At 47.5% G+C, this 23,755-nt stretch overlaps 1 protein-coding gene across 4 annotated transcripts in view; it reads left to right on the top strand.

Moving 5' to 3' along the window:
- LOC123753031 (uncharacterized) overlaps positions 1-23,755 on the top strand; it is a 215,552-nt gene that overhangs the window by 83,861 nt on the left and 107,936 nt on the right. For 3 of the 4 annotated variants that reach the window (XM_069316537.1, XM_069316535.1, XM_069316536.1), the window contains exon 4: positions 6,550-6,659. The exons of the other annotated variant lie outside the window; for it this stretch is intronic. In XM_069316537.1, the coding sequence (XP_069172638.1) occupies positions 6,550-6,659 (110 nt within the window). The remainder of the gene's footprint in view (positions 1-6,549; positions 6,660-23,755) is intronic. 4 annotated transcript variants of the gene reach the window in all.

The following is a 23,755-nucleotide window of genomic DNA, read 5'->3' as shown; positions in this document are numbered from 1 at the left end:
GCGCCTGACTCACTCCGCGCGCACGGCGGTCCAGCGAAGATGAGGCGTGACGTCATCGCCCGTCTTTTTGGCTCATTTACGTCACTGGTAAGTGCAATTATTTTTTTTTATTATTTTTCCTGTGCTCAGGGAACACAAATAAAGAGACTAAGAAGAATTTTTTTTTTTTTTTTGTGCCTGTGGGTGTTAATGCCATTTGGACCCCTAGCGGTTTGAGGGTTAAGGAGAAAAACTTATGACGATAATAGGCATCGTCAGAGAGCGAAAGTGTTAAAGATTTTTCCACGTTCCCATAGTGTCCTCTCTTGAAATAGAGTTTATCAACTGTTTAACTCCTCAAACCGCTAGGGGCCCAAATGGAATTAACACCCACAGGCACAACAACAAAAAATCCAAAAAATTCTTTTGTCTTATAGAAGTGTTCATTTTTGTTCCCTGATCACAGAAAAAAATAACAAAAAAATCGTATGTGGCATATTTTATCCGCAATAGGGTAGAAAAGTCTGGCAAAAAAGGGGCGTTGGCAGAGCCTTCGCCAGACGAGATCTACTCCGCCCGAGCTGTCAGACGGCAGTTGCCACAAATATATTATTACCTAATTATTTCAATGTCTCTGATTTTTTCTTAGTTTTTTGCAGTAATATTATTCCATACAGTGAATTGTGGTATATTTATATAATGAAATGTGTGAACCATCGCTGTACTCAAAATTATGGTGTGCATATTAGTGATTCAATTATTATGTTCATAAAACAATAAACAAATAGTTTTGCTGTTGTTACACTATATACACAGGTTATATATAAGTATCTGCATGCTCTGTTCACCATAACAAACTACTAAGGTGGTCTTGTGAGTCAAAAAGCAACGAGGAGTGACCGCCACACACCAGCCAGCCACTCCCTCCCTCAACAACACCTCACTCGCCCTCATTCTCCTCCCACAATACTGTTTTTGCATTTATTCACTATACACAGATGTTATATATACGTATTTACATGTTTTGTTCACCATAACTGTACATCTAAGCTTGTATGGTGAGTAAAGGCACAAAGACGTAGCTACTCGAAGATACTGGAGTTAAGTGATGTAATACAGCTGCAGACACCAGACATTGTTGCACTCACGGAGACAAAACTTGAAGATGTAATTTTAAATGAGGTCATATTCCCAAGGGGCTACTCAATTTGGAGACGGGACAGAAAAATTAGGAAAGGCGGTGGCGTTGCTGTGCTGGTAAAAGAACACCTAAAGGTGAAGGAAATAATGACTGCCAATCCACAAGAAGTTGACATAATAGCACTAGAGATCTGCTATGAGGATGATAAACTAATGATGATAAATGCATATAGTCCACCGCCAAGCAGCACATGGTCAAAGGAGGAGCTAGATAGTAAACGTGAAGGTCTTATAACAATAATGAGAGAGATTATAGCGAGAGCGGATAACGATAGATCACGACTGTTGATAGTCGGTGACTTCAACTTGAAATCCATAGACTGGGAAGCATATGAAGCTAAAACAGAAGATTTTTGGACCTGTAAATTTGTAGACCTCATCCTGGAAACATTCTTGTATCAACATGTTAAACAAGCTACGAGGATGAGGGAAGGGGACGTTCCCTCCATGCTAGATTTGATATTTACCAGGAAGGAGGAAGAGATATTTGACATTCAGTACCTTCCTCCCTTGGGTAAAAGTGACCATGTCTTTTTGGGAATAAAGTATGCAATGCGTTATAAGCTGGAAGAAAATAAGGAGGTTGAAGCAGTTGAAAAACCAGACTTCAGGAGAGGACATTATGGTGACCTTAGAAATTTTTTTAGTGAGTATAATTGGACAGACTTGATGCTAGGCAAGGAAGTGAATGAGATGTATGGCAAGTTTTGTGAAATATATGATAAAGGCACAAAAAAATTTATACCAAAACAGAGATGCAGAACTAGGAAACAGGATTGGTTCAATAGAAATTGCGAGAGGGCTAGAGACCGAAAGACACAAAAATGGAATCAATACAGGAAGAGGCCGAACCCCCAAACATACCAGCGATACAAAGATGCGAGAAACAACTACACGGCAGTGAGGAGAGAGGCAGAAAGAAATTTTGAAAAAGGGATTGCGGACAAATGTAAAACAGTACCAGGTCTATTCTATAAATTCATAAACAACAAATTGCAGGTAAAGGATAATATTCAGAGGTTGAAAATGGGAAATAGATTCACGGAAGATGAAAAGGAAATGTGTGAAACACTAAACGAAAAGTTCCAAAGTGTGTTTGTACAAAATGAAATCTTTAGGGAACCAGATACAATAAGAATTCCAGAGAACAACATAGAACACATAGAGGTGTCTAGAGACGAAGTGGAAAAAATGCTCAAGGAGCTCGGTAAGAACAAAGCAGCTGGCCCAGATGGCGTTTCACCATGGGTTCTGAGAGAATGTGCATCTGAGCTCAGCATTCCACTTCACCTGATCTTTCAGGCATCCCTGTGTACAGGAATCGTAGCAGACGGGTGGAAACAGGCTAACATAGTTCCAATCTACAAAAGTGGCAGCAGGGAAGACCCCCTCAATTATAGACCTGTATCATTAACAAGTGTAATTGTGAAAGTATTGGAAAAACTAATCAAAACTAAATGGGTAGAACACCTAGAGAGAAATGATATAATATCAGACAGACAGTATGGTTTTCGATCTGGAAGATCCTGTGTATCGAATTTACTCAGTTTCTATGATCGAGCCACAGAGATATTACAGGAAAGAGATGGTTGGGTTGACTGCATCTATCTGGACCTAAAAAAGGCTTTCGACAGAGTTCCACATAAGAGGTTGTTCTGGAAACTGGAAAATATTGGAGGGGTGACAGGTAAGCTTCTATCATGGATGAAAAATTTTCTGACTGATAGAAAAATGAGGGCAGTAATCAGAGGCAATGTATCAGAATGGAGAAATGTCACAAGTGGAGTACCACAGGGTTCAGTTCTTGCACCAGTGATGTTTATTGTGTACATAAATGATCTACCAGTTGGTATACAGAATTATATGAACATGTTTGCTGATGATGCTAAGATAATAGGAAGGATAAGAAATTTAGATGACTGTCATGCCCTTCAAAAAGACCTGGACAAAATAAGTATATGGAGCACCACTTGGCAAATGGAATTTAATGTTAATAAATGTCATGTTATGGAATGTGGAATAGGAGAACATAGACCCCACACAACCTATATATTATGTGAGAAATCTTTAAAGAATTCTGATAAAGAAAGAGATCTAGGAGTGGTTCTAGATAGAAAACTATCACCTGAGGACCACATAAAGAATATTGTGCAAGGAGCCTATGCTATGCTTTCTAACTTCAGAATTGCATTTAAATACATGGATGGCGATATACTAAAGAAATTGTTCATGACTTTTGTTAGGCCAAAGCTAGAATATGCAGCTGTTGTGTGGTGCCCATATCTTAAGAAGCACATCAACAAACTGGAAAAGGTGCAAAGACATGCTACTAAGTGGCTCCCAGAACTGAAGGGCAAGAGCTACGAGGAGAGGTTAGAAGCATTAAATATGCCAAAACTAGAAGACAGAAGAAAAAGAGGTGATATGATCACTACATACAAAATAGTAACAGGAATTGACAAAATCGACAGGGAAGACTTCCTGAGACCTGGAACTTCAAGAACAAGAGGTCATAGATTTAAACTAGCTAAACACAGATGCCGAAGAAATATAAGAAAATTCACCTTCGCAAATAGAGTGGTAGACGGTTGGAACAAGTTAAGTGAGAAGGTGGTGGAGGCCAAGACCGTCAGTAGTTTCAAAGCGTTATATGACAAAGAGTGCTGGGAAGACGGGACACCACGAGCGTAGCTCTCATCCTGTAACTACACTTAGGTAATTACACACTTAGGTAATTACTCACACAGTCAGCTGGTGACGGCCGCCCTCAAGCCAAGACGCACTAATATTTCTCCTCCAACAATACCGTGTGGTGTTATTACGCTATATACACACATTATATATAATTATCTACCTGTTTTATTCACCATACCTGTATAAATAAGTTGGTATGGTGCCCAAAGACTATAGTGGCCACCAGTAAACAATATGACAAGTTGTGCAGACGACGCATCTCCCTCACCAAAATGGCGGCTCCCAACCTACTCCTCTTGCTGTTATCTCACACTATACACACGTTATATATAAATATCCACATTTGTGTTCACCATAGCGAACCACTAAGCTGGTATGGTGAGTGCAGTCAATAAAAGGTGGCCACACACAGTCAGAAGACGACGCCACAACCCTCCCTCCCACAGCCTCACTCCTCCCTCAATGGAGCACTGTGCTAAATATCACCACAATCCTGCTATTATCAGAATCCTGGTCAGTTTTATCACAATCAGGGGTCTTCTATAATACTATCATCACTAAATAATAGCAGTATCATGTATATTATGGCATTTGTAGGCGATGCTGTGGTCAAAAGCTGAACAGCGGTGCTGTGAGCTCGTGCTGCATGCGCCAGCCTTGGTGGCTTGCTCAATACTGACGCTCTAACACCCAAGAATGTTGGCCTGGATTTTTTTTCTAGGTGGCATCTGGCAACTATTGGTCGTGGCTGTACTATAGCTGCCCCTATCCCAGGCGGGGTGTTTAAATTATAGCGCTAGACACGAAAGCATATACTGTATAAATGATGTGCGCGGTTTCGGTTTTGTCACTGATATCATATATATGTGATATGCGCTGTTTAAAGGTTAAAAGTCCCTATTGTTACATAAAGGGAGTGAGAAAAGTGTTAATTCATCACATCTAAAAAGTGCCGTCCTTTTGGCGATAGGATATACAAAGTAAATTACAAAGCGTTCACGGTTATTTTTATATTATTGCAGGAAGAATGAGGTCAATGACCATGAAGGTTGTTTAACCAGTGTGGCACGGCTCGTTCGGTGGTGGGAATTCTGATTGCCAATCAGATTCGCCGGATGAGGCAATGAGTGCTTGCAGAAACTGGAGCAGACAGTACTCTACTTACTCCCACCCCGTCAATGCGATGTCCTTACTGTTTGAGGTCAATGGATGTGATTCTAGCCTTGCCCCTACTCTGTGACAGTGTATTATATCGTCGTTTTACGAGTCTCCTGAGGATAGCACAGAGTACTGACATGAAATTAAGGAAGATGCAATAGTCTGATGAACTATTGGTGTTGTGTGAAATGTTGTGACTGCCTGTGTGGCGAATAATGTACTCGTATTTCATAACGCAATCTATATATCTGTACATATTATACATAGTGTACATTTGTGATTAATATAGATAATATAAAGTTGCTGGTGCATCATTCATATCCAAGTGTTTTAATTCGTGGACATAATTAGTCAGGACCCAGTCAGTGAAGTGTGGCGCACCTGACGATAGGCCAGGCTGGGAGGACACCTGATCATGCCCTACTAAATGGTTAAACCTCATGACGACAACTTGACATAAATATCATATCATGCTTGATGGTAAATGTGGTGAGTCAACTCCTGACCCGGTAGTTCGATCCCGACACTATTCTCTTCCAGATTATATTGCAAAGCATATTTAGTTTCCAGCAGGACATGATCTCTGTTTTTCTAAGGGAGGAAGGTACTGGATGTCAAATATATCGTCTTCTTTCCCACATGCATGTGTTTGTGTGTAAATACCTAAGTGAAGTTACAGGATGAGAGCTATGCTCATGGTGTCCCGTCGTCCCAGCACTCTGGGTTCAGTTATGTGGAAAGAAATTGTGTATCTCAAATCCACATACAAACAAAAACAAACACACAAAACAATAAAACAACTTTATGTAAAGAGTTGGTGTCACTTCTATAGCGAGTTTAAAACGTTAAGGAACCTTTTGTATATGCTGGGTTGCTTGTTTTGGAGCATATGTTCTTAAGGTGGGATTTCCTTGGTACTGTGGTAATCTCTGATCTCCAGGATGTCCTTAACCTCTTTTAGTGGATCACATTAGTGTTCTGAGATTAGTGTTCACTGTCCACTCAGCCTGACAGCTGAGTGGACAGTGCTCGGGGTTCATAGCCCTAAGGTTCCGGGTTCGATCCCTGGTGGAGGCAGAAACAAATGGAGCAGGTTTTCTTTCACCCTGATGCCCCAATTCACCTAGCAGTAAATAGGTACATGGGAGTTAGACAGCTGCTATGGGCCGTTTCCTGGGGGGTGTATAAAAATAAGGAGGCCTAGTCGAGGACCTGGTCACAAGAATGTTAAGCCCTGAAATCATCTCAAGATATTCATCCCTGGTATGCATTCGTGGGTCCTAATCCTGTGTGTTCTACATGGCTTGGTTGCTTCCAGGTTGTGGCGTCGGAGAGCTACTGAGTGGCCCACCAGAAAAAGGCATTGTTGTAATTTTTCAACACAGGCTTTATAATAAAACAAATCAAATATATATATTAGATTCATATTATTAACTAGATTTATATTATTAACTAGATTTTTATTCCCTTCATGTATGCTCTGCAGGTTTTTGACAAAGTAAGACTTTTCCTTCCCAGATCAGGCTACTTGTTTGACCTCAAATGACCTGCCAACTCATACAAGCATATTGACCTCTGATGACAGTGATAGCAGCACTTCTTTTCGTGGCTTTCCTGAACACTGCACAGTAAGCTTGGATTTTGTTTTGGACAAAGTAGGAAAATAGAGGAAAATCAAAATCATAATAATAGACATGACATCTAATAATTAAAATGCCTTAAAAGAGATTAAAGCAGCAAATAATTTAGTAGATAAGTTAAACAATGAATGAGGGCTTTGTTAACAAAATGGTAAAAAGAGCAAAGATAAAGCTTAAGAAATCAGATTGTCTTTAACCACTGAACTGCTCTGCATTAAAATATGACAAACCAGTCGTGCACCAAAAATAAATTATTTCCAAAAAATTATTTTCTCTTCTTATATAATGTTAAAATACAGTCTCTGATCACGGGAAAGTAAAAAAATATTGTATGTGACATACTTTAGCCGTGATGGAGCTGGGAAGTTGAGCAAACTACGGGTCCTGGGCAATGGAGCCCTCAGGGCCACATGACCCCGCCGCCCCATGGGACGGCAGTTGTCGCGTATATAATGTTGCACAATTATTCTGATGTTTCTCATTCGTTTCTTCTCTGGTTTTCTAGTGGGAGCCCCTTCGGCTCCCTGGAGTTATCCAAGCTGATATACATGTCATTAGACTTTGGCATCAGTCAGTGTGAATGGAGTTCTGGGCCTACTGGGGACCTCGAGCCAGAACCTGGCCCCCTCAGAGAGGCACGAGGAGCAATGGCCTATAGAAATGCACATGGGATTTGGAGTATTCTATGTCTGCCATCGACCGGGCCAGGCACCCAGAAAGGTAAGCAACTCAAAAAAATGCCTATTCCGGTTAAAACAACTAAAATAGACAAACGAGTGGACAGAACTTCCCAAATGAAAACGAGGAAATGAGCATGCACACGAGCCCGATGGTCCACCCCCTCAGTTCTCGGCTGATGTGACTGTGGCATGGTCGTGTGGCTCCAGCTCCAGATTCTCTCTGTATTGTGCTGTGCCTTGTGTCCAGTACTGCTCTTATGGTAGTGTGCGAGCTTGGAGTAATATTTACAGTTACTCTGGCTGCACGTGCTTAGGGTTCTCTTCCCTGAGTGCCCTGTAAGTACTGCCCTTGGGGCTTGGGGTTCTCTTCCACAAGTCACCCTGGGGTCTACCTCTGTTGATCTATTGCTGCTCAGTGATTGACTGCCCCGAGTGTGTTGGGGGGGTTTCCTCCCTTGTTTACTTTGGGGTAAGTGGTAATTTTTACACTGGTAGTGGCACGGGAGTGCTGCACAGCAAGTTTTCACCTCTTACAGTAGCCAGCTCTGTTCCTCCTGGGGTATGTTGTCCTCTTGCAGGTTTTTCTTTTTCTTTTTTTTCTGCCTGATGGGGGGTGGGTGGGTCTGCCTTGTGTCCCTTGACCTCCGGTGTTTGGTGGTACACCCTGCTTGGCCACCGTGAGTGGACACATCCCGGGGATTCAGTTTTAGAAGTTTGTTTGGTAGACTTGGGTGCCAGTTAGCAGTACCCTGCCTGGGCTTACCCTTAGCGAAAACAGTCTAGGGACCCTGGAAAACTCTGCAGGGGGTGCGCGGGGTCCAATGGATGCGACCCCTGGGTCCCCTCTTGCCTTGTGCGAGTTTGAGGGTTGCTCTGTCCCCTTGTCTCTGGGCGATGCTCATTGTTTTTGCCTGTCATGCAGCCTGTTGGGTCGGTGACACCTTCGACCCTGAGTCCTGCGAGCATTGTTGCTTGTTTGTGACTTAATTCACCCAATCCACTGATGACATTATTTGGGTGTAGGTGGCTCAGACGTTGCATACTAGGTATAGGTTTCTGCAATATTATATGTTGGTTGCTTCCCCGGATGCCCAGAGGCTGCCCATCTTTGCTTATATGGATCCAAACTTGTGGGTGTTGGTCGCTTTGGCCTTGGTTCAGTCCACACCCTCTTGTTCTCCTCCTGCTGTGGTTCATTCTGTTCTCCCCACCCCTGTGCTTCCGGCTCCAAAGCATTTGAGGGCTTTGGAGTCGAGGCAAGGCTTAGAGGATTCTGAGATTCGGGCAGTTTTGGGGGTTGCCTCTTCCGGGGTGGCGATGGAGGCATTCGAGTCCATTCCTCCAGTCATGGCACCAGGGTCTGACCAGTGGGCCCCTTCTCTATCTGCTTTTCCAGCCAGCCCGGGTTTTTCTTGTAAGGCCTGGGTTTTGGAGGATGACACGCCCCCGGTACCTGATGTGGAGGTTCCTGGGGTTGGGGAGGAGCTGACTTGGGCCCCCGTTGTACTCCGCCTGGGTTTTCCAACCCTCAGAGTGGGGCTTTCTCTTACAAGGAGTGGGGTTTTCTTTTCCCTCTCTGCATACGAGTTGGATTTGGGGTTCGGCTCCTCCCCGGGTTCAGTTCCTCCCCGGGTTCAGTTCCGTATCCTTGCGGGTCCTTCGATTCCGTCCTTCTGGAGGTTTTCGGCTTCCTGCGTCTTGCCTACTGAGGTGCGGGCAGCCATTGCAGCTTACCTTCTGCGCAGCCCGGATTATGGCTCTATAATGGATCTGTTGTCTTTCAGGTTTGGATTTTTGTCTCCATACTGGGTTCATTATGAGGTTCAAGAGTCGTCCTGGCTTATGGACTGCCTGTTGTTGTCGTTGGATGCTTGGAGTGCTTTCTGTTGTACCCGCACACTTGAGTGGTGCGTGATGTTAATGGTAGTTCAGGTTTACCTGGGGGGCCAATTTGAGCACCTTAATGCGTGCTTGTTCACCCTTGCCCTTCTGTGCGATGTGGGCGCGATTCAGCTTCATGTGCAGTCCTCCCTCCCTGTCAGCTGCGCTTGTGGCTGAGGACTTGCGCGCTCGTGGCTTGTTGGCTTCGATATTGCATTTATTTTCCCTCCTGGAGCTGTCGTCAGATTGGCTTGTGGAGGATGTGAACGGCTTGAGGCCATTCCTGGGTCTGGTGCCTTGGTCTCGGCTGCTCGTGTGTCATCTGCGCTGCTGAAGCTGTTTGCGCCGATCTTATGTCGTAATCGCGGTTTCTCACTGCTCGTCTTGTGTGTCGGCCGGTTGTGCTCACTTCCTCCTTGGAATCTGCCTGGGGCCCTGGCTCTTAGGTTTTCTTTGCCCTTTTATCCCTTGCTGTTTGTGGACTCTGCAGTTGAGCGGTTTCTGCAGGCGGCTTCTTCCAGCTGTCATTCAATGTCCGACGTGTTGGTTCTCCGGGGAGTCCCATGGGATGTTCTTCCCGGAAGGGTCATACCAGGGCTAGGGATTCTGCTCGTCAGGGTAGGCCACAGGTGCCAGGTTCGGAGCAGGAGCGGCCTTTGGTCCCTGTTGCGCCGGGTTGGCAAGGTTATCGTTCTGTGAGCAGGTCGGGTTCTCCTAAGGGGTGTCAGCCCTTTCGCAGTTTGCCCCATTGACTGGGTGATGGGGGGGGGAAGGCTTGCTCTGTTGGCTCATGCCTGGTTTCGCAATTTGTGCGCTTTTTGGGTTTTTCCCCACAACCTATGGTGGTGTTGGGTGGCCCTTCCTCCTTCGGGGGTGGGGGGGGGGGGGGGCTGTTTTTTGGGTCATCCCGGATAATGCGGCGGTTGCTCGAGGGTCTGTGCGGGAACCTGAGCTTTTCTGATGTTGGTCTTACCCTCCGGGTCGGGTTTGGCTTCGTCAGCTGTTCTGGTTCCTTTGCAGACTTCCCTTCCACCTCTTTCGCGATCATTAGGTTAGACCCCTGGGGGTCAATTGCTGCATCGCCGGCTTCCTTTTTTTTTTTGGGGGGGTTCAGTACCTACCTTAGTCCCCCCTCACTCATAGTGTTCACGGACTCGTCGTCTCTCGGCTGGCCGAGAGACCAATGCTCACCAGGCCGGCCAGGGGCTTTGGGGTCCGTCCTTCCGTCAGGCCCACAGCACGGTGCAGGAGTTCGCGGTGGTGTGGTTTTCGCTTCGGAGAGTTCAGGTCACCCACAGATCGATGATCCGCCTCTATTCGGACTGCTCCCCTGTGGTTCATTGCCTGAACCGAGGGGGTTCGATGCGGTCCTTGGCTCTTTGGGGCTGGTTGCTTCAGGTGACTCATCTGCTGAGTTCTCGGGGTTTGGGTCTCCTTGGTCGTTCGCGTCCGGTGGGGTGTCCAACGTCCTGGCAGACAGCCTGTCCTGGTTCATTCTCCTGTCCACGGAATGGATGGTCGACGCCGAGTCATTCAGTTGGCTCTACCAGACATTCAGGCACTCTGAAATGGAGATGGACCTCTTCACGTCTTCATGGTCGAGACGTCTTCTGATATGTGGCACTCTTCCCCGACTGTGAGGCCGTCGGGGTTGATGACTTTCGGCAGGACTGGTCGAGGTGAGGATTCCTGTACCTCTTTCTCCCGGTTCAGCTGGTGCTCCAGGTCCTGGCTCGCTTACCAGGGAAGAGTAGTCCTCTTGGCCCCATGGTGGCTGGTCCAGCCTTGGTTTCAGGCGCTGCTTACTTGGTGTCCGAACCCGGAGGTTTTCCTGCGGCTCTGCCTTTTTCAGCAGGTGGGTCTTGTCCATTATGAGACTGGTTCAGTCTTCTCCTCGAGTCTTCGCGTTTAGTCTTTTTGACCCCAAGTCTATCACCACCTATATGATGATCAGGTGGCTTCTTTGATGGTGTCCCACCTGCTTGCTTTGTTTCGGCGGCAGTATGAAGTTTCCTAGCGGTCCTTCCAGTTCTTTTTGTGTCTTCATCGCTGTACTTTGCTTTCAGTTAAAGTTGTTTTGTCCTTTCTCTCTTGGTTGTTTCAGGACAGTCATCTTATGCTGAATACTCTCACCTTGTATCGTGCGGCATTGGAGGAGTCACTGCAGCTTGCTTTTGGTACTGATGTTACTTCTGCACCATTTCGCATGCTGTCTCAGGCGTTGTTTCATTTCCGGCCTGCTCATGTGCCACCTGAGCCGTCTTGGTCTTTGAACAGAGTGCTCTCTTATTTATCTACTCCTCGGTTTGTTGTGGCCCCTTCGGTTCATGGCTGTTTTTCTAAGGCTCTTTTCTTGTTGGCATTGGCCTCTGGGGGTCGGGTTGGGGAGCTTCATTCTCTCCTCCGGCGCAGGGGTTTCTGCTCGTTTGGTCAAGGTGATAGGTTCGTTCGTTTACAGCTGTCTCCTTCTTTTCTGGCGAAGAATAAGACTGCTGCTTTCCGGAGGGGTTCTTGGGTTGTTGATGCTTGGTTGGTCAGGCCAGGGGTGCATCACATGTTGTTTTTGGTTGTGGCTCTCCGCTGTTATTTGCGTGCCACGCCCTCTGTGACCAGGGATGTGCTTTGGGGTGATATGGTTTCCCTTCTACCCTGTTTTAGGGTTCAGGTCTCTCAGGTTGTCCACAGGATTATTCGGTCTGACCAGCCTGTGGTCTATCCCTGTGCCTTGGACATTCATAAGCTTGGTGTGTTAGAAATTCTCTTCGGTAACATGTCCTGGCCTGACATTCGGGCACGGGGTTTTTGGCGGCCGAACAGGGTCCTGGCTGCACGTTACCTTATAAATGTTCCTGGGCCTCGTTAAACCTGTGTCGCTTTGGGTCGGCGGTTGCAGCCTGTTGTCTCGACTTCGAGTTGAGGTGGTGAACACCAACCACCTTCTGGGTAAGTCCTTCTAGTTTTTGTCTGTGGTGATGTAGCTCCGGGGAGTCGAAGGGGCTCCCCCCAGAAAACCAGTGTTGAATGTAATGGAACGGCATTTTCTGGGTGAGACCCGGAACCTCCCCTGCCCCCTGTCGGCTGTTTTTCGCTTCCCCTTCCCCCTCCCAGGGAAGGGGGATGCTGCGCAGACATACGGTGTAGCTCGTGGGATGTCATGCTCATTTGCTTGTTTGCATTTGGGGAGTTCTGTCCACTCATTTGTCTATTTTAGTAGTTTTAACCAGAATTGGTGTTTGTTTTGAGGCGCTTACGTTTCTGGGTGCCTTGCCTGGTCGATGGCAGACATAGAATGCTCCAAATCCCATGTGCATTTCTATAGACCATTGCTCCTCATGCCACTCTGAGGGGGTCCTGGTTCTGGCTCGTGGTCCCCGGTATACCTAGAACTCTATTCACACTGACTGGTGCCAAAGTCTAATGATAAACACATCAGCCTGGATAGTTCCTTGGAGCCTCCTGGTCTCACCCAGTAAATGGCGTTTCATTACATTCAACGCTGTTTTTTTCTGTTGTACTATTCAAAAGTGTGTAATTTGGGGAATTTATATAGTTCAATGTATGGAACATTGCTACATTGCTATGTTCAAAATTATGGGGCTCGTATATGTGACATGTATATTATATTTACATGTCACATATATTTACATTTATATATTATATTATATATCCTCCCCCAAACATACTGTTTGTGGTGTTATTACACTATATACACATTATTTATAAGTATATACATGTTTAATTCACCATAAGTGTATAACCAAGCTGGCGTGGTGTCCAAACAGCATAATGGCCACTGCATGACAAGTCACACAGTAGCCAGCAGATGGCAACCTCACTCACTCCCTCACCAAAATGGGTCCTCCCAACAAACTGCTTTTGCTGTTATTACACTCTATACGCACGTTATATATAAGTATCTACATTTGTGTTCACCTTAGTGAACCACTAAGCTGGTATAGTGATTCCAGACAATAACATGTTGCCACACACCAGCAAGCAGACGACGCTACCTCGACCCTCCCTCCCTCGCCAAGATTACTCCTCTTACCATACTACGCACATCGCTAATTCTCAATACAATCCTTCTATTATCAGTCACTAAATCATGTCAATGAATATTTTTCCACATGTTTATTTTGTAAAGGAACATAAGTCGTTTGAAGAAATTTAGATGGACGAAATAATGTCAGTGTGCTGTAGCTAGCGCTGTGAACTTCTTGAACAACATTTATTCACTGATATCTGAACATTGTATACAGTTTTTATCACATTCAGGCTCTTCTGTAATCCTATCATGGCTAAATAATAAAGCAGATACATATATATTTGGACATTTTTAGGCAATGCTGTGGCCACAAGCTGAACTGCAATGCTGTTAGCTCATGCTGTGTGCGCCAGCCTTGACTGTTCACTCAGTACTGAGGCTTTACTTTAAGCCTAAGTACTGTGTATGGATCCTAGACGGATCCATACTGTAATGTATCCGTCTTCAGGTTAGGATCTTAGTTTCTTTACTGGGTTCATTATGAGGTTCCGGAGTTGTCCTGGCTTGTGGACTGCCCTGTTTTCTGGAGGGAGCCCCTACAGCTTCCCGAAGCTTACTAGGCTGATATGCTAATGTCAGACTTTGCCATCAGTCATGTGTATGGAGTTCCTAGGGCCTACCGGGGACCACGAGCCAGAACCTGGCTCCCCTCTAGAGAGGCAAGGGGAGCAATGGCCTATAGAAACCCCCGTGTGATTGGAAGCATTCTATGTCTGTCATCGACAGGGTCAGGCTCCCAGTAAGTTAAGCGTCCCAAAACAATCCCCTATACTGGTGAAAATTGCAACCAAAAGCCGAACGAGTGAATAGAACTCCCAAACAAAAACTAGCAAACTCATATGACGTCACCTGTCGCCGTGCTGCCGTCTGCGTAGCTTCCCCCTCCCCGGGAGGGGGAAGGGGAGCCTCAGACCTCCCGCGCCGGCGATCCACATCCCAGATCTTCGGCGGATGTTAAAGGCTGAGGTCATGTGCTCTAACTCCGGTGGTTGTTTCAGCACTGTACCTAGCATGTGGTGACTGTCTTATAGGTGGTGCGTGAGCCGGGAGTGATTCTCCGGTACTCGGGCTGCATGCGCCTAGGGTTTCCTTCCCTAGGTGCGCTGTAAGTACTGCCCTTGGGGCTTGGGGTTCCCTTTCAGAAGTTCCTTGGGTTCTGCCCCTGCTAGGCTGTTTACTGCATTGTTTTCAGCTGCCCTTTGTGTGCTAGGGTGTTCTGTCTCCCTTGTTCGCCTTCGGGTAAGGGGCAGTTTTCACTTGTAGGGGCGCAGGGTACTGCGCAGCTTGTTTTCACCAATCATAGCGGCCGGCTCTGTTCCACCTGGGTATGCTGTCCTCTTGCGGGGTTTTCTTTTTCTTGTTGTTTGTCTACTTGGTGGGGGGGTCTGCCTTGGTTCTTCCCCCTTTTGTACTGGGTACTCTTCCTTCTTCCGGTGGTTTCCCCCTGCATGGTCCCCATGAGTGTACACGTCCCGGGGGTTCAGTGCTTTGAAGGTTGTTACCCTGCCTGGGATTACCTGAGTGCGAGTCCTATTTTAGTAAATGCTCAGGACCCTGGGAAACCCTTTGGGGACGTGCGGGTCCGATGAATGTTTCCCCGGAGTCCCCCCTCACTTCAAGCGAGTTTGTGGGTTGCTCTGTCCCCTTGTCTCAGGGTGACTCTCACGGTCATTCCCTCCGTCTGCTGCCTGTGGGGTCGGTGGCACCTTCGGCCCAGAGTCCTACGAGTTTTGTTGCTTGTTTGTGATTCGGTTACTTGGTCTTCTGCGGATTACGCAGGTACAGGCAGCATGGGCGTTGCAGGTTGAGTTTCGGTGGTGGCAACGGTCTGTGGTAGTTGCTTCCTGAAAGCCCTGAGGCTGCCCCGTTTTGGTTGGTGTGACGGGGCTTGGAGGTGTTGATTGCTTCAGTTTCCTTCCACAAGGAAGGAAATCATCTAACTAAACACAGATGCTGAAGAAATATAAGAAAATTCACTTTCGCAAACAGAGTGGTAGACGGTTGGAACAAGTTAGGGGCGAAGGTGGTGGAGGCCAAGACCGTCAGTAGTTTCAAAGCGTTATATGACAAAGAGTGCTGGGAAGACGGGACACCACGAGCGTAGCTCTCATCCTGTAACTACACTTAGGTAATTACACCCCCATGTCTTTCCCCTGTTGTGGTCTAGTCTGGTCCCCCCTTCCTTCCTCCCTGCATCTGGGTTCTTACCGTCTGTGGGTTCGGGGTCGGGGCGGGGCTTCGGTGGTTTTGAAACTCGGGGAATTCCCCGTCCGGGGGTAGCGACAGGGGCATTGGAGCCTGTTCCTCCGGCCGTGTTGTATGAGTCTGCCAGTGGGCTCCCTTTCTTAGTACTTTTCGCGGCTGCCCCGGTTTTTCTTGTGAGGTCGGGGCATTGGGGGGACGGCTCGGCCCCGGGGCCTGCCGTGTGGGTTCCCGGGGCTGGGGAAAGGGTGACTTGGGGGGCCTCGTTGGACCTTGCCGGGGTTGTTTTACCTTCTAAGTGGGGCATGCGGTTACGCGGAGTGGGGTTCTTTCCCCCCCCCCCCCCTCTCTCCGTACGAGTTGTTGGGCATTGGTCCCTTCCCGGGCTCGGTTCCCTGTCCCTTGAGTATGTTGGTTCCATCCTGTTGGTAGATGCTCTTTTCCATTTATTCACCCCCTCTTTTTGGGACGGGGCTTCCCCATCATGTTCCCCTTTTCTTGGGGTTTGGCATGACTTGGTCTCGGGTCCGACTGTGGTTCTCGAAGGTTTGGGAAGGTTTTTCGCTACTTTCCCATATTATTGGAATGTCTGTCGCCTTTCGGTGTGGCTTCCATCCGGTCCTTTCTTGGGCTTGTTGGTCCTCTTCCGGGTTTATTCTTGGTTTTTGGTCCTGTCTTGATATTTTGTTCCTGTATCTTTTCTCCGTGCTCGGTCTCAGCATTGTTCAGTTTTCTTTATTTGATTGATTGTTGCCACCGGAGGCGGCTAGTTTATTGTGCACCCCATGCTCTTCCTTTGAGCGGTAGCGCTTGGTCATTACGGAGGGCACAATGAGTCTTTATCAGACCTCATCTTAGATTATTACGTACACAATTTCATCTATCCTTCACACACCTTATAGTTACATGTTAGCTAGTTACAGAGGTTGTTCTCTTTCAGGAGCCTAACATCCTCCTTGTCCGGGATACTGGATTGGGCTACTTGTAGCCCAATCCAGGACACATTCATCGGACCTACGCGTCCCCAAGGGGTTTCCCAGGGTCCTGAGCGTTTACTATAATAGGACTCGCACTCAGATAATCCCAGACAAGGTACTGCTAACCGGCGCCCAAGTCTACCAAACAACCTTCTAAGAACTGAATCCCCCGTGTACACTGACAGGGACCTTGTGCCAGGTAGTTGGCGCCTTCCCGCCGAGCAGGTTGTGCGAGTGTGCCGTAGGAGTTTGTTTTGGTCTGGGCGGTGTAATTACCTAAGTGTAATTACCTAAGTGTCGTTACAGGATAAGAGCTACGCTCGTGGTGTCCCGTCTTCCCAGCACTCTTTGTCATATAACGCTTTGAAACTACTGACAGTCTTGGCCTCCACCACCTTCTCACCTAACTTGTTCCAACCGTCTACCACCCTGTTTGCGAAAGTGAATTTTCTTATATTTCTTTGGCATCTGTGTTTAGCTAGTGCACAAGTGCTGGTGTTTTGCGTCCTTTTCTCTCAGATTCTTCGCCTCTCGCTCTTCTCCATTCTCCAGTCCCTGTCCCGTAGCTACTAGGGTGTTCTGGATTGCAGCTATTGGGAGGGCGCCGGGGTTTTCCCCGTGTTATGGGTCCAGGGCTCCTCCTTTGCCTTTCCTCTCCCCTTCTGCGTGTGCAGCTCTGGCTTTCTTCCTCTGGCGGTGCTCCCGGAATCTTCTCGGCTTCGTTGTGTCATGACACATTCATGCATACATTCTGCTGGTGAGTTTATGCGGTCTGGCGTCTCTTTCGGCCAGGCATTGGTTCTTGGTCTTTGGGGTACGAATGTGAGAATGGCAGAACACAGGTGCCTGCTGGGGGCCTTTTGGCCATGCGAGGCGGCTTCTCATTGTACTTATCCAGTCCCACTCGTATGCATATCCAACCCATGCTTGAGTCAGTCCCGGGGCTCCACGTCCACCAGGTTACAAGGTGCAATGTTGGTGGTGTATGTTGTGAGGTACATGTTACTGTGTCGGGATGTTATGAGGTGACATTTTGATGCAGTTTTGTTACTGAGGATGCGTGTTGGGGTTGGTTGTGGCATTTTGTTTGGCCCTTGCGTGTTTCCTCCTGGGGCCTTCCTTGTTTGTCTGTGCTCTTTGTTACAATGGTCTTCTCTGGGTCCCTCATGCCTTGCCCGCCTTACAGTGCCTGGCTTAGCTCTTCCAGGTATGTTGGGTTATCTCTACTACCCTAGTTGTCCTCACCTCGTTGTGCTTGCCGAGGTTGCGCTTTACCTCTTTAATCCAGCTCCTCTGTCACTCACCTGACATTTACATGACCTCTGTGCTTACCTTGTTGTGCTTCCCTCGTCGTATTTGCGGGGGTTGCGCTTTGGGTTTTTTGGTGTCTCCTGTTTTTCAATTTAAGTACAGCTTCCTGACCCTACTGGGCTCTTATGTATCTACACTTGGCGCTGTGTGTGGGGTCTGCCTCCACCACAACCCTTCCTCTTGCATTCCATTTGTCTCCTACTCTGATGTTGGAATCCTTCTGTCATTTCTTTTGCTCCTTGGGCATCCGTTCCACCCGTGTCCCCTGGTACGTGTGCCCCTTGTGTTTATAGGTCTTGTGTTGGGACCTGCCCTACGTCTGTGTGTTGTTGGCGTGCCTTTCGTTCCCGTTTGCTGCCTACCTTCTTCGTTCCTCGGTTTCTTTTTCTCCTACACATGATGTGTTTTGCTTGTGCCTTTTGACTCTCCTATTGCCAGGTTTGGATTTCTGGTTCCTGGCATTCCCTGCCCTGTTGGTGTTTTTCTGCGTCTCGCAGTGTCCCTTCTATCGTGTCTCAGTCGGGGCCGTGGTCTCAGACCTCCGGGCGTGCTCGCTGGTATTAGGATGTTTTTCTATACGGCAGACGTTCCATCTCCTCCTTTGCCGGTTCGGGTTTCCGGCTCTGCCTGTTCGGTGGTTGCACCCAAGATCTTCCTGCGGCTCCTTTGGTCCATGGCGGGGCTGGTTTGGCTCTGTCTGGAGTCTCGTCTTCTGTTGGTGGTTAGGTGCTTCGTTAAGGGTGTCCCACCTGCGTGCTTCTTCTTGGCGGCAGTGTGGGGTATTTTGGCAGTCCTTCCTTTTCCTTCTGTCCCTTCTTAGGTGGCTGTGTTTGGTTGGCGTGGTCTTGTCCTTATCTTGTGAGGATTCAGGACCGTCATTTTGCAGCATACTGTGGCCTCGTATCGTGCAGTGCTGGCAGAGCCGATTCCGCTTGCATTCGGTGTTGATGTTACTTCTGCACCGTTCCGCAAGCTGTCTAGTGCATTGGGTCACCTCCGGTCTGCTCATGCGCCGCCTCAGCAGTCCTGGTCGTTGGACAGAGTGCTCTCTTTCTTCTCAGTTTCTTGTGGCCCCTTCGGTTCCAGTTTGTTTCTCAAAGGCTCTTTTTCCTGTTGGCATTAGCCTCTGGGGGTCAGGTTTGTGAGCTATATGCTCTCCTCCTGCACGGGGGTTTCTGCTTCTTCGGTTGGGGTGATCGTTTTGTTTGTCTGCAGCCTTCTCCTCCTTTTCTGACGAAGAATGAGACTGCTGCTTTCCGGAGGGGTCCATGGTTGTTGATGCTTCGTTGATTCGGCCAGGGGTGCATCATGTTTTGTGCCCGGATGCGGCTCTTGGCCATTATTTGTGCGCCACGGCTTCTGTGTCCAGGGACGCACTTTGGGTTGATCCAGTTTCCCTTATTCTCTGTTCACGGGTGCAGTTCTCCCAGGTCATCCGCAGGGTTATTAAGGCTGGCCAGTCTGCGGTCTATCCCCGTGCCCATGACGTTTGCAAGTTTGCGGCTTTTGCCGCCGTCTTTGGGAATGTATCTTGGGCTGACATTCGGGCGCGGGGATTTTGGTGGTCGAACAGGGTCTTGGCTGCTCGTGTCCTTGTTCACGTCACTGGGCCCGGTAGGGCATATCTCTCTTATGTCAGCGGATGCAGCCAGTTGTCTCGACTTCGAGTTGAGGTGTGCGCAGCGACTGCCTCCCGGGTTTGTCCCTATTCTTCCTCTGTGGGGAGTTAGCTCCGGGGAGCTGTAGGGGCTCCCCCCAGAAAACCAGTGTTGAATGTAATGAAACACCATTATCTGGGGTGAGTCCCAGAGGCTCCCGCCAACCCTCCCTCCCTCCGGTCGGCGGTTTTCGTGTATTTTGATATCCAGCCTCGGAACTGGAGGTATAGATCACCAGTGCGAGAGTGTGGGGCTCCCCCTTCCCGGGAGTGGGGAGCTGCTCAGACGATGGCGCGGTGATGGGTGACGTCATATGAGTTTGCTAGTTTTTGTTTGGGGAGTTCTATTCACTCGTTCGGCTTTTGATTGCAATTTTCACCAGAATAGGGGTTTGTTTTGGGACGCTTACCTTTCTGGGTGCCTGACCTGATCGATGGCAGACATAGAATGCTTGCAACCTCACGGGGGTTTCTATAGGCCATTGCTCCCCTTGCCTCTCTGGAAGAGGGCCAGGTTCTGGCTTGTGGTCCCCGGTAGGCCCAAAGAACTCCATACACATGACTGATGCCAAAGTATCAGTCATGACATTAGCATATCAGCCTAATAGGCTCCGGGAACCCTCAGCGTCTCACCCAGAAAATGGCATTTCGTTACATTCAACGCTGGTTTTTTCGTTGTTGGCTTGGCATGCGTTCTGTCGGTCCCTGCACGCTTAAGTGGCGTGAGGTTCTGACGGTGGTCCAGGTTTACCTGGGGGGGGCAAGTTTGAGCACCTCAATGCGTGCTTGTTCGCCCCAGCCCTTTCTCGGGATGTCGGCATCGTGCAGCTTCGTGTTCAGGTTCCCACCCTTTCGGCTGCACAGGTAATTACCTAAGTGTAGTTACAGGATGAGAGCTACGCTCGTGGTGTCCCGTCTTCCCAGCACTCTTTGTCATATAACGCTTTGAAACTACTGACGGTCTTGGCCTCCACCACCTTCTCCCCTAACTTGTTCCAACCGTCTACCACTCTATTTGCGAAGGTGAATTTTCTTATATTTCTTCGGCATATGTGTTTAGCTAGTTTAAATCTATGACCTCTTGTTCTTGAAGTGCCAGGTCTCAGGAAATCTTCCCTGTCGATTTTATCAATTCCTGTTACTATTTTGTATGTAGTGATCATATCACCTCTTTTTCTTCTGTCTTCTAGTTTTGGCATGTTTAATGCTTCTAACCTCTCCTCGTAGCTCTTGCCCTTCAGTTCTGGGAGCCACTTAGTAGCATGTCTTTGCACCTTTTCCAGTTTGTTAATGTGCTTCTTAAGATATGAACAATTTCTTTAGTATATCGCCATCCATGTATTTAAATGCAATTCTGAAGTTAGAAAGCATAGCATAGGCTCCTTGCACAATATTCTTTATGTAGTCCTCAGGTGATAGTTTTCTATCTAGAACCACCCCTAGATCTCTTTCTTTATCAGAATTCTTTAAAGATTTCTCACATAATATATAGGTTGTGTGGGGTCTATGTTCTCCTATTCCACATTCCATAACATGACATTTATTAACATTAAATTCCATTTGCCAAGTGGTGCTCCATCTACTTATTTTGTCCAGGTCTTCTTGAAGGGCATGACAATCATCTAAATTTCTTATCCTTCCTATTATCTTAGCATCATCAGCAAACATGTTCATATAATTCTGTATACCAACTGGTAGATCATTTATGTACACAATAAACATCACTGGTGCAAGAACTGAACCCTGTGGTACTCCACTTGTGACATTTCTCCATTCCGATACATTGCCTCTGATTACTGCCCTCATTTTTCTATCAGTCAGAAAATTTTTCATCCATGATAGAAGCTTACCTGTCACCCCTCCAATATTTTCTAGTTTCCAGAACAACCTCTTATGTGGAACTCTGTTGAAAGCCTTTTTTAGGTCCAGATAGATGCAGTCAACCCAACCATCTCTTTCCTGTAATATCTCTGTGGCTCAATCATAGAAACTGAGTAAATTCGATACACAGGATCTTCTAGATCGAAAACCATACTGTCTGTCTGATATTATATCATTTCTCTCTAGGTGTTCTACCCATTTAGTTTTGATTAGTTTTTCCAATACTTTCACTATTACACTTGTCAATGATACAGGTCTATAATTGAGGGGGTCTTCCCTGCTGCCACTTTTGTAGATTGGAACTATGTTAGCCTGTTTCCACACGTCTGCTACGATTCCTGTACACAGGGATGCCTGAAAGATCAGGTGAAGTGGAATGCTGAGCTCAGATGCACATTCTCTCAGAACCCATGGTGAAACGCCATCTGGGCCAGCTGCTTTGTTCTTACCGAGCTCCTTAAGCATTTTTTCCACTTCGTCTCTAAACACCTCTATGTGCTCTATGTTGTTCTCTGGAATTCTTATTGTATCTGGTTCCCTAAAGATTTCATTTTGTACAAACACACTTTGGAACTTTTCGTTTAGTGTTTCACACATTTCCTTTTCATTTTCCGTGAATCTTTTTCCCTGTCTGAGGACTTGCGTGCTCGTGGTCTGTTGGCTTTAATCTTGCTTTTTTATCTGTCCTGGAGCTGTAATCGGATTGGCTTGAGGAGGATGTAGAGGCGCTTGGAACTTGGGTCTGGTGCCTTGGACTCGCATGCTGCCCTGTTGAAGGTGTTCGTGCCGATCCTGCGGGATGCAGTGACTGTTTTTTACTTCTCGTCTCGCGTGTCGGCAGGCGGTACTCGTGACTTACTTGAAATCTACTTGGGCCCTGGCTCTTAGGTTTTCATCACCGTTTTGTCCCTTGCTGTTTGTGGACTCTGCAATAGGGCAGTATCTGCAAGCAGCTTCTACCAGTTGTCGTCCAAGGGCTCGGGGTTCCTCCCGTCGTAATAGGCCAGTGATGCCAGTTTCAGGGCCGGCGCAGACTTCAGAACCGTCTTTGTCTCGTCAGCTCGGTGATCGCTCTGTGCAAAGGTCGGGTTCCCGTAAGGGGCATCGGCCCTTTCGCGGTTCATCCCATTGACGGAGCGATGGGTGGGAGGCTCGCTCTGTTTGCTCACGCCTGGTCCCATGATTTGCGGGCATTTTGGATCGTTTCGAGCAGCCTGTGGTGGCGTTGTGTGGCCTCTCCTCCTTCGGGGGGTTCGGGGCTGTTGGGGTAGGCCTCTTCAACTGTGCTCTGTCGGGTCATCTCTGAGTGGGTGTGTTTGGTTGTGATCAAAAAGACAACATCCCTCAGGTGGGTTTCCCGTCTGTTTCCAGTCCCAAAAACGGACTGTGCAGACCTGAGGTTCATTCTGGACTTGTCCCATCTGAACCCTTGGGGTTTATTTCCCCTCATTTTTGGAGGACTACTGACCCAGGTCCGGCGTCTCTTGGCTTCTCTCTAAGAACTCCATTCACTTGACTGATGCCAGGGTCTAATACATTCATATCAGCCCGGATAGCTCCGGGGAGCCTCCGGGCCCTACCCAGAAAATGGGATTTCATTACATTCAACACTTTTTTCTGGGGGGGGGGGCCCATCGGCTCCCCAGAGCTATCCCAGGCTGATATGCTAATGTCAAACTTTGGCATCAGTCATGTGTATGGAGTTCTTAGGCCTACCGGGGACCACGGCCAGAACCGGGTCCCCTCAGAGAGGCACGGGGAGCAATGGCCTATAGAAGCCCCCGTGTAGTTGGAAGCATTCTATGTCTGCTGTTATAAATATAAATGTGTGGTGGGCTTCTATGGGGAAACTGGTACTATTAAGGGGTAAGAGTAGGTAGAAGACAGAGTATCGAATATGGGAGAGCTAAAAGGCCCGGCCCCCAAAATAAACTATCCACAGAAATAATAACTTGCTACTAGACCATATATGTTAGTCTAAGGGTTGATCAATGCGCTCCCACACAGGAAGAAGGGATACTCCTATAATTCATGTACAGTACTTATTTATTAACCCCTTAACAACCCCCCATATACACTCACCAATAACAATAATAATAATAACTTTACCACACTACCTTACGTTAAAAAGCCTTGGTCCACTTAGGCAGGATACAAGGTTTACACTAAGAACAAGCTAGGGTAAAGTACTACTGGATAAGCACTGAAGCTGGATGCAGCTTAGGGTAGAGACACCACGTGGTACCCTAATACAAAACACAACACTTAGGGGTACCCAAACACTGGCAAATACTACCCCCAGGTCTCACCAATCGGTACTACCAGAGTAGGCACACTTAAACACCATACAGTACTTAACTTAATGGTACAGGAACTTAAGGTAAGGGAAATAAGTAAGAGGAGAAGGGAGTAGTGTAGGGGTGCAGCCACAGAGTAGGTCTCGTCCCCAC

This window comes from Procambarus clarkii, chromosome 84 (genome assembly GCF_040958095.1).
Source record: "Procambarus clarkii isolate CNS0578487 chromosome 84, FALCON_Pclarkii_2.0, whole genome shotgun sequence".
In the NCBI taxonomy this organism is placed as follows: Eukaryota; Metazoa; Arthropoda; class Malacostraca; order Decapoda; family Cambaridae; genus Procambarus; species Procambarus clarkii.
This window is presented reverse-complemented; position numbering and strand designations above follow the sequence as displayed.